The sequence below is a fragment of the Nicotiana tomentosiformis genome, chromosome 10 (genome assembly GCF_000390325.3).
Source record: "Nicotiana tomentosiformis chromosome 10, ASM39032v3, whole genome shotgun sequence".
Lineage (NCBI taxonomy): Eukaryota > Viridiplantae > Streptophyta > Magnoliopsida > Solanales > Solanaceae > Nicotiana > Nicotiana tomentosiformis.
This window is the reverse complement of record NC_090821.1, coordinates 54,336,432-54,350,703: the sequence shown is the minus strand read 5'-3', so window position 1 is coordinate 54,350,703 and position 14,272 is coordinate 54,336,432. Positions and strand designations below refer to the sequence as shown.

The following is a 14,272-nucleotide window of genomic DNA, read 5'->3' as shown; positions in this document are numbered from 1 at the left end:
TGCTGGTATGAAGTTGTAAGCTGGAGTGTACTGTATATTTGTATCAAACAATCACTTGTTATCCTTAGCCCCACGGTGGGCGCCAAACTGTTTATCCGAAAAACCGGATAACATTGAATTTATGTATAGTTCTAAGGGCAAGTAGATTCCCTTGATCTGAAAATAACAATACACGTCTTTATGGTGCAAAAATAGAAAATGATGAACAAAGATATTTAGTGAGCTTTAGAAAGATAAACACAATTAATTCTGAATCCTAGCGAAGGTGTCTTCTATTACAATCTATCTTGCCTTTTATAGCCAAGGATCACTACTTTATCTATAGCAACATGATGGAATAATATTACTAGTGGAGGACCCATGATGGTGTGTCTCCTCCTTATTTCTCGTCGAGATTCTCTCCTTTGGTGCGGTTGTAATAGCTTTTTGTCTGTGAATTCGATACTGACTCGAGCTCGGCATCGGATCGGAACCTCGGCCTTGGTTTCGAGCTAGGTGATCACTTTCGGGCATCGATGTTCGGGAACTGTATCGGTCGACGTTACCTCGGTCGATTCGAACGCCCCGAGCTCGACGCCCCTATCTCGGAATTCGTTCGGGTTCTCCATGAAGATACCCCTTGACTGAAATGCCATCCTCGATCGATCTTCATGATCGAGGATCGGTTTTAACCGTATACAGATATATATTTGAATAATTCATGAGAATCTATTATTAGTTGTGATATTGAAGAATACTTTATTTCTTTCATATATCTTAGTCAGATTGATCCAAGAAGGAATAAAACAGCATTAGCTGTTTTTCAGAACAAAGAAGTCAAAAAAGCCAAATATAAATCGAATAACGATCCAAAAAAGATTTAAATTCCTTTCTTTTTTCTTGTAGAATAAAGCATTTTTCCCCCATCTATTTCCTTAAAGTTATCCAAGCTCTATCCACAAACTGGAAAACTTTACGAGAGTCAACATTTAGTTGAAGTTTATTTTGCCCAATATTGACAAAAGAAGGAGAAAATATAAAATCATTGATTTCCTAGTTAGCTTATTTTATCTACTTTATTTGTTTCAAACTGTCTCAATTTTATAACTTTGGTTGTCCCCGGATGTGGCCATTTATTTCATAGACAAATCTATATTTCTTCAGTACATTCTATTATCAAGAAATGTGTGGTGCGATTAGCTTTTATGTTAAAACAAATTTCAATTCTTTAAAAAATGACACCTTTTTTCTGCACTTTTGGATCTATTTTCATATGAAAAGTGTCAAAACTCTTTCATAGTAATGTTCAAGCAAAACCTTAACATGTATATAAAAGCTTTAGCTGATAATCTTGTTTGAAAATCACTAAATTCAAACTCGTAGCATGAAACTTCGATTTGAAATTGTAATATTGAAGATTTGAAGTCCAAGTAAGGAAATGCAACATAAATTGGTTATGTAATCCTCGAGAGTCTAGACATTTCTATTGAGAACTCTCGAATTATAGAGAGATCAACTTTAAATTAGTCCGTATAATATTATATATCTTCAATTTATATGATTTAAGTGATGAGAATATTTTGCATGTCACTTTCACATTACGTACGAATATATATCGGTAAATGAAGAATTAACCTAAATAGCTGTCCACCTAACCGTTTAAACTAAGAATAGCGGGCGAATGTATAATATATATATATATAATTCATGTATAATATGTATATAACTATGTATAATCAGTATATAATCTATGTGTACCGACTAAAAAAAGTAAACAGTAAATCTGATCGGCTGTTTGTGTAAAGATCCCTTGGTAAATTGAGGCTTTCAAGAACTCCTAAATTGGTGATCAAGTAATTAACAACGACAACAACATACCCAATATAATTCCACAAGTGAGATCTGGAGAGTATAGTATGTACGCATACCTTATCCCAACATCATAAAGGTAGATAGGCTATTTCCGATCGACCATCGGTTCAAAGAAAATATTTCAAAATAGTTTTGTAAAAGAAAATGGTGATCAAGTAATTAAGATGAAGAAAGGACTAGCTTGTAAAGTTACAATATTGGGCCAAAATCTGAGGGAAAAATGACACTGTATAACCACTTTCAAAATAAAAAATAAAAATAAAAATAAATAAATATATATTATGTATGTTATATACAAAAATTATACAAATTTTACATACTTTTTCGGCTAATGAATATAAATAATTTCTGGCGCTGGCTAAAAATGAAAAAAAAGCCCAAATCTGAGACCACAATCATTTGGGCTAAAGCTATAGAGAGTAATGATCCAACAAAACCCCCCAACTATGCCCAATGCAACCTCTTTGGAAGACAGCATTCAGTTTTTAGCATTTTGGGTAATTTCCAAAATCTTGAAAACTGAAACAGGCAAAAACAAATACAGAGGCAGTAGTACAGTGTACCAATTTTCCAGGTTCTTTTCAAAAAACTTTACCCTGCTTCTTGTTGAGTGCCGTTTGGCTCTCTCTACTCTTCTTTCAAGATGAAAAAAATGGTGAATGTGAAACCTCTCTCCTAAATAGCATTCCTCAAAACTCTTTTTCAGATCTTTCAGTAAATAAAGTTGTATTCTCTAGCTGCCTTTTTTTTTCCTTTTCTTTTCTGCACTTTTTCTCTTGACGCTTTTCATTTTTTCAGTTCTTTTGTTGAATCCAGTTTTATTTTTTGCAGCTAGAGAAGGGTTTTTGTTGAAGTTACAATATTGTACTGTTGAGGTAAGTTGTAGATCCAATGTACTTTACATGGTCCTTTAAAATGTTGGTTTCTTGAGCTTACTCTGAAGCTAATGGTTATACCTGAACTACATTGTTGTGATATTGTCATTGTTAGATATTATTAGTAATATCCGTTACTTATATGTGCTAGGGTTAATCTGTGTACACTTTAACTGTTTCCACATTGTTGCATTTGGGGTTCTGATTTAATTGGAAATTGGGTATCCTCAAAGATATGCCTGGAGTTATTTGGTGATCGGGTTTTTTGCAAAAGGGCATTACTTTTTTTATTTGTTTCCTTCAAATTTTAAAATATGGTTACACTTGCTAAATTTTAGAAATAAATAGGAAAAAAAAATTCAAATCCCAATGGAGGCAAACAAGACTAGGTGATTTCTTTCTATCAGCTTGTCAGCTTCTTGTTTATCCTTTTCTATTGTATTTTTCATTGAATAGACTAGAGAATAATCATTGTTTGACTTCTAAATAATAGGATGAGCTGAAGAGATATATTAATGATGTAACCAAGGGTTAATGGCAGTGTCTATTTTGAGCATGCTGGGAATAGTGTTTTTTAGTTGAATGATAATTGTTCAACTAGAAGGATCTTGAGAATTAAGAGCCGACAAAGCTTAGACATGGTGTGTCTCTTAGTATATTCTGGTTGGAGTCAGATGGACGCCTCGGGAAATTGACAAATGCTTCTGGTAGAATCATCTCTTATTTGATTGGCAGCTCATAACCTTTCTTTTGGGGAAAGAACATTCTAATCTGACAGAGTGGTTTCTGATCTCAATTTTTTTTTTGTGCTACATAACATCTCGTGGGCTTTGGCATGGGTTGGTAAGGACTGGGTTGGAGAATGGCGCTTCTTAGTTTTAGTTGATGAGGTTCTTTGATATCCCAGTCCCCCATTGAAATGAATATGAACCTTTCTATCTATAGCAGTGTTATCAAGGCGCAAAGCGCAAATAAAGCGTGGGCTTTAAGAAGAAAGGCGCAAATGGAGAAAAAGTACAAATATGTATGTGTAGTTCAAGACTAATAATTAATAGGCATGAATAACAAATATATGGACAAAGAAATTAAAAAGAATTACGATAAAATGAAATATCAATTGTTTAGTGTGCGCCTCTTCATAATTATGCTCATTCACTAGGAAAAGTATGCTTTAGAGCCTTGATGACGACTCTGAAGCGCCTGCTAAGCAAGACAAAGCGCTCAACATGTTTTGCGCCTCGCTTCAGGGCTTAGCGTGTCTTCGACAACACTGTACATTCCAATACTGAGACAATGAAACTTCTTAACTGTTGCAATGGAAATTTGTCTCTGCCTCTCATCAGTGAAATATCTGAAATCCTGCCTGATCAACTGTGATTAAGGAGTTTTAGAGTGTAAAATATATAGTTCCCTGGATAATTATTATACGAAATGGTACTCATTTGAGCACAAAATCTGATATCCTGATCCAATTGTTTCTGACAGAAGCTTGGGCAGCTTTAATTAAATATGCCCAAGGCCCATGAGGGTTCTTATTATATTTTAATTTTGTCCTTTTTATTGCAAGTCAAACATAAATCACCAAATTGATCTGCAGATGTAGTTTCTCACTTATGAGGGAAGTAAGATAATGTCAAAGAACTTATTGTTCAATGTGTTATAGGTGACTACTTAGAGTATGTAAAGCTTTTCCTTCCCCGCTCTCAAACAAACCACAAAAGAGGAAGGGAACACAACCTTATAGGAAGGAAGTTTCTCTATTACACTCATCAAGTTTGCGAAACATCTAATTCTCTTCTCTTCTGGAAGAGATTGTGTTTGGAGGCTTCCATTGGATAGGTGCTGAATTCGTGAATATATAACATGGCCTTTTCACGTGTTTTTCAGGAATTTCTTATTGTCCTGTTTTTGCTTTTCTTCTTTCATTTGTAGACATGTCGATAACCCCATTAGGCTCTAGGTCCTTCAAAAATAGGATATATTGACAATGAATCCTCTTTTGAGTCACTAAATTGATCACTGATGGTAGGCTTTGTGTTGGAAATCTAAACTTTCTTTATGCTACTTCACATTTATATATGCAGAAGCACTATTGTTCTCTGGTTCCGGGAAAAAGAAACCATAAATGAACATTTTAAACCACATTAAGAGATTATATTACTTCTATGCCTCCTTATTGCTGCAAGTTTGCATGTGTTTACCTGATATAGCAGTTTTTTGAAACTTTCAGGCGTTCTATCACAAGGTTCTTACAGTGTAGGCGTCAAACTTATTACTATGGGAAAATCTCCTGGAAAATGGTTCAGGTCTTTGCTGGCAGGGAGAAAGTCTTCCAAATCTAGCACATCAAAAGTAAGATAGACGATTCAATTTTGTTTCAAATTGAAGTTTGCTTTGGTTATGCCTTTTGTTTATATATGCCTGTGTAAATTTGGTATTACGTTTTTAATATTTAGTGTATTCAAAACATGCTAGCTACTTTTTGTTCCTTTTAAAATTGAAGTGGAAAAGGTTTATATTGAGAAATGTAATATTGTTGCCCTTAAAGTTAAAACCTTTGTATGGCGTAAGCCATGGTAGTACTTTCCTTGGAAAGTGGACATTCTTATGAGGCAAGCCCTAAGGCGAACTGTCTAATTACTGTTGTGAATACCATTCAAAGTGAACCTTGTCTTCTGATGTTAATGCCTATGGTCGCTGGTGACATGCTGCAACCAGGAAAGCGATATTGTCATCATAATGCAATAAACTTGAATTGAGCCACTTGGAAAGAATATTTTCTTTTGAGAAGGAGTTTCCACAAGTATTACATGTTCATGCAGCTTATCCCTCTTTTTGATTTGGGGTTTATTTTATTCATGTAATTTCTAATGAGCTATTATACTCTATATTTCTTTCTTTAAAGAAATCTTCAAATGAGAAAGCATCAGTAATTTCCACCAACGCGGCATTATCTGGTTTGTCTGCCCCTCCGCCTTTGATATCTGAGTCAGTTGCTGGTAGTGGTGGAATAAAAGAGGACTCAAACCTTGATAAAGGAGGGTTCACTGATGAGGTGAGTCTCCCTTCTATGAAGCAAGATGAAGATGAACAAAATACATGTCTTACCTTACCCGAGGATACTGAGAAAATGAGGCTTGAGGAAGCTGCTATGAAGATGCAAGCTATTTTTAGGGGTTATCTGGTAACTGCTCTAACCTTAAAGATTTACTTGCTGTTGTAAAATATATTTGGTTTTCTCTTTGTTCTTTATCACAATTACGATAGTGAATTATGTTTATTTTCTTCCGCAAGCTTCGTCTTGTACCTTTTGGTATTTTTCCACTTGCACTTTAATATTGTGGCAGCGAGTTACTTTCATAGTCTTTACTGTAATATGCTAGTTTTCTTGTGTTTAATGAATGTGCGAGCGGTTCAATCTGTTTCTTCTTTAATGCATTTGTATTGTTCATCCAGCTACATGTATGAATAGGTCTTGATTTTCTGTTACAATGGTTAGAGACAGAAAGTATTGTTTGACGTTAAGAGATTAGAAAGTCGTCGCACGTGCTATTTTTTCTCATAGTTCAAATGAAACTAAGACATTACGCAATTGTCCATGTTTGTGTAGTAGGGTTTATTTATATAAACGTTTTTTGTTCACAAGGGTGCAGGAGGTGGGGGGAACACTGGAAATTTTCTTCCGTCTTCTACTTATTTTCTAATGCATCTTGCCAGCTAAAATTGTTGCCATGGATATCATATAATATAAGAACAACGAGACTGGATGTTTATGTTTTTATGTGCTTATGCTTGGCGGTACATTTGATTTAATCCTTGTCTTGAGGGGGGTGGGGGGCAATAAGTCAAGATTATATTGGAAAGACGTAAACAACTTCCATTAAGGAGGGAAGTTATGCTACCTTCGAATTGCTAGAAAAGATTTCTTTTGAGCCATAAATCTTGGTAAATGACTATCATCACTGAGTTCTTTTACTGCCAACAAAATTGGGTCACCAGTGGATCCGAAGACAAGGAGGGATTTAATCCTTGTCTTGAGGGGTTTTTTTTTTGTGGGGTTTTGGGGGGGGGGGGGGGGGGGCAATAAGTTAAGATTATATTGGAAAGACGTAAACAACTTCCATTAAGGAGGGAAGTTATGCTACCTTCGAATTGCTAGAAAAGATTTCTTTTGAGCCATAAATCTTGGTAAATGACTATCATCACTGAGTTCTTTTACTGCCTACAAAATTGGGTCACCAGTGGCTCCGAAGTCCAAACATCCAAAAGTGACCAACTTTGCATCTTTTCCATCAAGGAGGGAAGTTATGCTACCTTCGAATTGCTAGAAAAGATTTCTTTTGAGCCATAAATCTTGGTAAATGACTATCATCACTGAGTTCTTTTACTGCCTACAAAATTGGGTCACCAGTGGCTCCGAAGTCCAAACATCCAAAAGTGACCAACTTTGCATCTTTTCATTGCGTAATACTCCCTATGTCCCAATTTATGTGTTGTGCTTTCCTTCTTGGTCTGTCCCAAAAAAGAATGATACCCTTTTATATATAACTTTAAACTTTTCATTTTACCCTTAATGAGATGATTTATAGCCGCACTAATATCAATAGCTTGTTTAGAAATAAGTTTCAAAAGTCTTTCTTTCTTTCTCTTTAACACCATGCTTGGTCAAGTGCTTCACATAACATGGGACGATACCGGTCCCATCTATGAATTATGTATAGATAAGTTTGCCTGACTGATAGTTTCTCTTTTTCTCTATGTATGTGCTTCCTTGGTTTGCAAATGATTGGGTGTTAAAGGACTTGACTACTTCACTTTGACATGATCTTGCTACTGTTGATGTTTAAGAACTTGTTCTATTGAATTTTGCTCATTTCTAATTTAACTTGAACATTTAACCTGTACTAATGGCAATATGGTTTCTCTGAAGGCTCGTCGAGCATTTTTTAGGCTCAAGGGCGTCATAAGGCTACAAGCTGCCATACGCGGCCATCTGGTCAGAAGGCAGGCTGTTGCCACATTATACTGCATACATGGCATTGTCAAGCTTCAAGCACATGCACGTGGCCAGATTGTTAGGCGTTCCAGTATTGGCTGTGAAGTGATAACCAAACGAGGACTTGGACAACAGGTAAACCGCCAAATTGACTTAATGTTGCTAAGATCTATAATCTTTTGACATCTTTATATTATCAACGCTTATTTTGATTTGAAATTACAGCATCCACGAATCCAAGTTTCTCACAATTTATGCTGCTAGGGTGTTCAGTGTACCATTTTAACTGTTTTGCTATAACTTGATTTAGCGGTTTATAGTTTTTAATGGTACCTTTCATCATTAGGATGCCAAACAATTGGAGTATCAAAGAAATAATGCATCCAAACTAGCACAAGAGCTATCCAAGAATGAGTTCACTACAAAGGTAAGCATCCTACTTCTTGCTATTTTTTCGCACCAAGGGTTTTTCATACTGTTACTGTGTTCGGTTCACTGGACCTAATGTCAACATGAAATGTGGTTATCCGTAAAATGTAAATAACCAGAAAGCAGTTACCCAGATATTGACCTTTTGCATATATTAATCAGACATGCAAAACTCCTCTTATTGCTAAAATCAAGAAATTTCAAGCACTGAATGAAAGAACCCACTTATCTCGTCTTTACTTGGTTGTTACTAAGTTTACTGATACACTAATTAATCAATGCTTGTCATGTGGTGTATTTCAGCTACTTGGTTCATCACCTACTGTAATGCCTCTACGCCTCCAATATGGTCCAGAGGAACCAAATTCTAGTCAGGAATGGTTAGTCCGCTGGACTTTATCACATATTTGGCGACCACGGTCCAAACTGAAAATGCTTTCAAAAACAAAGCATAAAAAAGTTGAAGCAGACATGGCTACGTCAAAGCACAATGGACGGAAAGTGCTTTCTAGAAAGACGCAGAATGGTTCAAATCATTCCATTTCGGGGTCAGAAAAGAAGAAATCAAGTCCTTTAGTAAACTCTGTTCTTCAGAATCCAGGAAGTGAGATAAAGAAAGTAAAGCATAATTTAAAGAAAATGTCCAGCCCTATATTGGAAAAACCTGTTCAGTCTGAGGCTGACTCTGAGAGGAAAAGGCTAAATCATGACACAACATCAACTATTCTAGTTCCTGAGGGGAGCATGACATCTGGCGAACTGTTTAAAAGATTAGAAGGGACAACAGAAAATTCTACTAATGTGGAGACACCTCCAGAAACACTAGTGATGGATAATACTATCACTCATTTGGATTGCCTTTCTGTATCTGATAAGCATCAGAAATCAATTTCTGATGCTGTTGATAGTTTTTCTCCATCTGATATGCATCAGAAATTGATCACTGATAACAGAGAGGATATTCCTGTTGCAAATGACAATTCTTGCACTAACCATGATAATGAAGGAAATGAGAGTAACATGACTGACAGAAGAGTTTCTTTACCTGCAAAGCATGATGTAGATGCAGGTACGCCAACGGCAAGAAAGGTGCCCAGCTATATGGCTCCAACCAAGTCAGCTAAGGCTAAGTTGAAAGAGCAAGCCTCACCAAGGTTTGGGCAAGATGTGTCCGAGAAGAATGCCCTAAGTAGACGTCATTCTTTGCCATCCCCTATGAATGGCAAGCTGAGTTCATCGCCGCGGGTGCAGAGGCTGGTCCAAGCTAGTGCAAAAGAAGGAATCAAGATTGATAGATCTTTATCATCTTCAAGGGATGGTACTGGTGAGTATTTCTAAGTGCCAAGTGGTGCTGTTTGATAAAGGTTGAATTCTCAAATGATTAGTTCACTTTATGGAGTATGTCTATTAAAACAGACAAACAAGATCCTTTAAACAGAATACAACTTGTGCATTATTGACTGAAACCAAGAAACTTTAAGCTTTAACAATAGAAAATTGTCCTACAGTTTTATTAAGAGACTAATGCATGTATCGGCAACATCTTATATTAAATTTCTCTGCTTAATTTTAAAGTAGATCAGCTCCTGATAAAAAGAAACCATTGAAGTAGATCAGCTCTTTCTGGTGAATGGGGAGATTTCAAGTTTCTTGACTAATCCTGGAGCAACATCGTTGGTCCAATGAAATAGCAACCCCATGAACTTGGATTCAAGTTTATCTTAGCTTCTTTTTCATTTAGTAAATTCTGAGTATCCTCAAACCAATGTGTGCTTAATTTTGGAGTTTTGTTTAAGAGGTAGAGTCTAATAATTTAGTGCATTATACCCATATGCAATGCTTCTACTTGACGTTATGCGATTAACTTTTGCCTTTACCATTTCAGATAAGATAACTCGAGCAGAATGGAAGCGGTAATTCAGCAAGATCCGATGTAACAGGAAAGTAGTACCCTCCTAAGAAGTAAAAAGGTGATCACTGACAGAACAAAACTTCATTTTGTCCATATTCCTACTGTTAATGTTAGAAAAGGGATCAAGTTATAAGATATAGATTGTGTGGCTTTTGTTGTCTTTTCATTTTTGCTTGGGAAATATTCCAAGAGTTTCTTGTGAGTTTGTACTCGCTATACTTTAGATAGGTTTGTCTTATTAAGGCTTCACCAGGTTGGCTTTGATATAGAATGTGCTGTTTTGAGGCAAAATCTCTCTGTATGTTCAGTCGATGTTTGCTTTGAAATGTTTGAGAATGCCTTAGAGAAAAGTGATTTGCAAAACACTATTATAGAGAAGGTATAGTTCATAATTTTAGAACTAAGGCATCCAAATTGAAAAGAAAAAGAAGGAAAATAAAAAGATTTGGAAGAAACTTTCAGACCTTGGTGACTAAAGATTTGCTGTTCAGAAAATAAATTTCATATGGAAACAACCTCTTATAAAAATACAAGGTCTGCAAGGTATGTCCGTGTCCTTTGCATTGCGAAGTTTAGTGGACAGGCAACAATGTTTTCTAAGACATATTTTCGTTGAGACCTCTATACGGTGACACATTACTAGTATGGTAAAAACTTACTCACCCAATGTTTACATCAAACTATACTAATTTAGCTATGTTATATTTTGCAAGAACTTTCTGCATACTACTGTACTCTATAGACTTAGTCCGAAAAAGAAACTTGTACAGCAATGTAGCAAAAGGTAGAGAGATTTGTGGTCACTTGTTACAAAAATATGATTCCATTTCTTGCATTCAACCCACAATTGTGACCACGTTCAATATTACCAAAGGCGGACCCAAGATTTGAAGGTGGCAGGGGCACCACTATCCCACTATCGAATAAAAGTCAAGTTGTGCCCCTCCCCCTCCTCCCAAATCGACCAATGTAGCTATTTAAGCTTTGAGTCTTAGGATGTCAATAAAAATATATACTTATTATTAAAGGTATATACATATATATACATATATTTTTCCAAAATTACCGGGAGTTGGTAACCTCCTACCCTAAGGGTAGGTCCGCCTCTGAATATTACTTATGTTAAAACTACCCATGTTAGCTACATGAATTATATTCTTGGCTTCTCTATAAATATGTAAGTTTTTCCAATCCATAGAGCAACATATCATTTCCTATCAAACTAGGAATGGAAGATTAATTAAAAAAGTCAGGTTTCCCCTAGAGTTCTCCTGAATCACTTCATTGAGATTTCAAAAATGCGTACTGAAGTGTTTGGGGGAACTCTGGGAGCCACCTGACATCAATCATAAATATTTATTATCTTGATATTTGGAAAGTTTAACAAAATTTATTGAGAAGCTCAGAAAATCAAGTGTATATATATTGCTCCGACTAATGTTGGTACGTAAAATGTTCATCACAAAGCCAAATTTTTGGACTTCTTATTCAGTTGTGTTTGGTTTGGAATAATATTAGGAGTGGAGATGATCATTTTCCTTAGTATTTTATAAGGTTTGGTGTTACTCATATTTTGTGAGAAATACTTATAAATCCAATCATATTAGAGCTCGTCAGGAAATGCTTGATATTATAAGCAAGTGCACAGATAACCATTCTCAGGGATGCTATTTAGAGATTATTAGTCAGTACTTATTTTGTCCTGAAATTTTAAACTAAAAACCGTAACTTCAGGACAATTCAGGATATTTTTATCTTGAAAAATTGAAATTCAGGACGCACTGGCTAATTCCTAAATAGCAGCCCTTTAAAGTGGCTACCTGATGTAATTTCTACTATAATTAATGAGGAATAATACCTAGATTAAACGAGAGTGAAAGTAGGATTTAAGGGAAGAAAAAAGGTCTCCATAACCTCAATATCAACAGCTTTAACCCCTCAAAATCTCGACATGAAGGAAGTATATCTTAATTTCTACAATAGGTTTAGGTTATATATTTTTACTAATAATGTGAAATTTTATTTTACATCAGCAGTGTTTAAGCTATTATCATAGTATGTTAGCTACTAATATTTATCCGGTTATCAATTAATGCTTATAATTTTTTTTTTTTTTACATGTAACTACCTTAAAAGTGACATGATTATGCAGTAGCAAAACAAAGGTCGGGTTCACCATCAACCTTCGACGTGCATCAATCACCAAAAACAATCATCATACTCTAGCTAATAAAGATTTAAGGAGCATGGGGTTGAGATTTCTCCAATTATCGGAATGATTTCTTAGTTTATTTGTTATAATCTCATTGAAGACTCTCTACCGATCATGAGTTCTTCACTTACCGCAAAATTATCTCTCGATCAAAAGTGATATTTTACTAGAAGTATTTTCTCGAACTACTCTAGCTAGTACTTCTAACGACTCATTACGGTCATGTCAAAGTTGTATTATCTCTAAAACTCACTTTTAAACTCAATCAATTAATCTCTCAAATACATAAGAGTGACACTGTTCAACAACAACCTGATCAAGTATTCTTTCTCAAGCAACACAATGATATATAAATTGAGGGTCATTTAATGAGCAACAATAAGCACGTAGTTGAATAAATAGAGAGTAAACGACTATATTATAATATATAATAAAAAAGTGTATCCAATAATTAGTTCCATCAAACCCTAGAGTAGAAGTTTAGCTACTCATATAGTATATGAAATACAATACTAGAATTCATTACCAACAAGAAAAAAAGAACTCGTTGCGGAATCCGTTCTTCTTCGCTACTTATATGTTCTTGCCTCCAAAAAGTAGTGTGTAACCCTTAAAAAGTCGTACTAGGATATATTAATATGAGCTAAGATTTGCATGAGGCGGCCTCAACCAATTAATTCAACCTCGGACGAGAAGCTTAAGTTGTTTTTCTCTTAAGCCTCGCGATTGTGGACTCTTTCTCAGACCTCTGGGAGGCTAAAAGCTTATTTATTACTCAGGTCAAAGTAGGGTTTATTTATTTCACGACAAATCTACTGGAAATATAAAAATTTCAGAGAAGATCTTTAACTCATGACAACAATAATATTCATAACATTATCAATAACGATATAATTTTATAGTAGCAATACAAGTAATATTGACAATGGCAACGAAACAACAACATGAATAAATTGTAATAAAAATAATAAGGTGACAACAACCATTCTATTTAATAGTTAAACTTCTTATGATAAATTCTTGACTTTACGAACAACTCAAATTTTACAGTCACAATATTTTGTTGCCCTCATTTGGAAAGTAGTCGTCATGTTTCACATTTGTTTCTAAGTAACTATATTTCATGTGATGGATTATTATAAGCAACGGAAGCAATCTTAGTATCAAAATCACATGTAATCTAGACAACTAGTATATACGGGGTTTCACGAGTTACGTTACCTCTTGAAGCGTGAACAAATCTCTTCTATCACGTGAGTCTTCAGTTCCATAACTTCTCAATGGAATCTCCACCACCCGTACAATCATGATCCTCGAACGTTCCACGGTCTTCTACTGTGTTACCCAAATAGTATCCAAAATAGCTATTTCGTGTGGGCGAAATTTCTTGAAAAATATGGCTGAAATTTCGACCACCATGTCTTCCCTCTTCTAGGTGGAAAACCTTATGTATTTATAGCACAAGCTTTAGGGTTAAAACCCTTTTCCAAAACCTGTTGGGTTTTCTTTCCACCAGAAAAAAGATTCCTTTATTTCCTATTATTTAGGCACAGCAGGGACCACATAATTTAATTAACAAGGCTTCTTATTATGGAATTAATTTCTAATTTTCGAAATTAATATCCACCATAATCAATTATGAATTATTCCACTAAAAATTCGTAATTACACTCCTTATTCAATTTCGAAATTCATCCATTAAATCTTATTTAACTCACCATGTTAAGATTCAGATACTAATCAATTAAATTAAATTACTGATAATTTAATTTATTGATTATTTCCTTTAGACTTTCGTTTAACTTATTTCATGTGTCAGATACAAAATCCACCGGCCAAATTTACACATGAAAACTTATAAGCTGTCATAAAGGTGTATCATCAATCTCTAAACCGAGACATGGATTCCATCAACTAACTATTACTTCGCCAATGTACATTATTATTATTATTATTATTATTATTATTATTATTATTATTATTATTGTTATTATTAT

General features: G+C 34.9%; 1 protein-coding gene across 3 annotated transcripts; it reads left to right on the top strand.

Moving 5' to 3' along the window:
* The first annotated feature begins 2,318 nt into the window (after window positions 1–2,318).
* Window positions 2,319–10,354, top strand: LOC104088571 (protein IQ-DOMAIN 29). 3 transcript variants are annotated; one of them, XM_009593280.4, is made up of 8 exons: window positions 2,319–2,425; window positions 2,683–2,726; window positions 4,957–5,078; window positions 5,632–5,910; window positions 7,657–7,857; window positions 8,069–8,149; window positions 8,455–9,475; window positions 10,037–10,354. In XM_009593280.4, the coding sequence occupies exons 3-8, from the start codon at window positions 5,004–5,006 to the stop codon at window positions 10,066–10,068; spliced, it is 1,689 nt and encodes a 562-aa protein (XP_009591575.1). In that variant the 5' UTR covers window positions 2,319–2,425; window positions 2,683–2,726; window positions 4,957–5,003; the 3' UTR covers window positions 10,069–10,354. The 3 variants fall into 3 exon arrangements, with proteins under 3 accessions (XP_009591575.1, XP_009591568.1, XP_009591581.1); XM_009593273.4 differs by having other exon boundaries at window positions 2,369–2,506; XM_009593286.4 differs by lacking the exon at window positions 2,319–2,425 and adding an exon at window positions 2,502–2,574.
* The last annotated feature ends 3,918 nt before the right edge of the window (window positions 10,355–14,272 follow it).

What these genes read in the sequence shown, in the direction of transcription:
- LOC104088571 (XM_009593280.4), top strand. Translation starts at nt 5,004, where the DNA reads ATGGGAAAATCTCCTGGAAAATGGTTCAGGTCTTTGCTGGCAGGGAGA. An exon ending in CTATTTTTAGGGGTTATCTG is followed by an intron (nt 5,911 to 7,656) that starts GTAACTGCTCTA and finishes GTTTCTCTGAAG; the next exon opens with GCTCGTCGAGCATTTTTTAG. An exon ending in AACGAGGACTTGGACAACAG is followed by an intron (nt 7,858 to 8,068) that starts GTAAACCGCCAA and finishes TTTCATCATTAG; the next exon opens with GATGCCAAACAATTGGAGTA.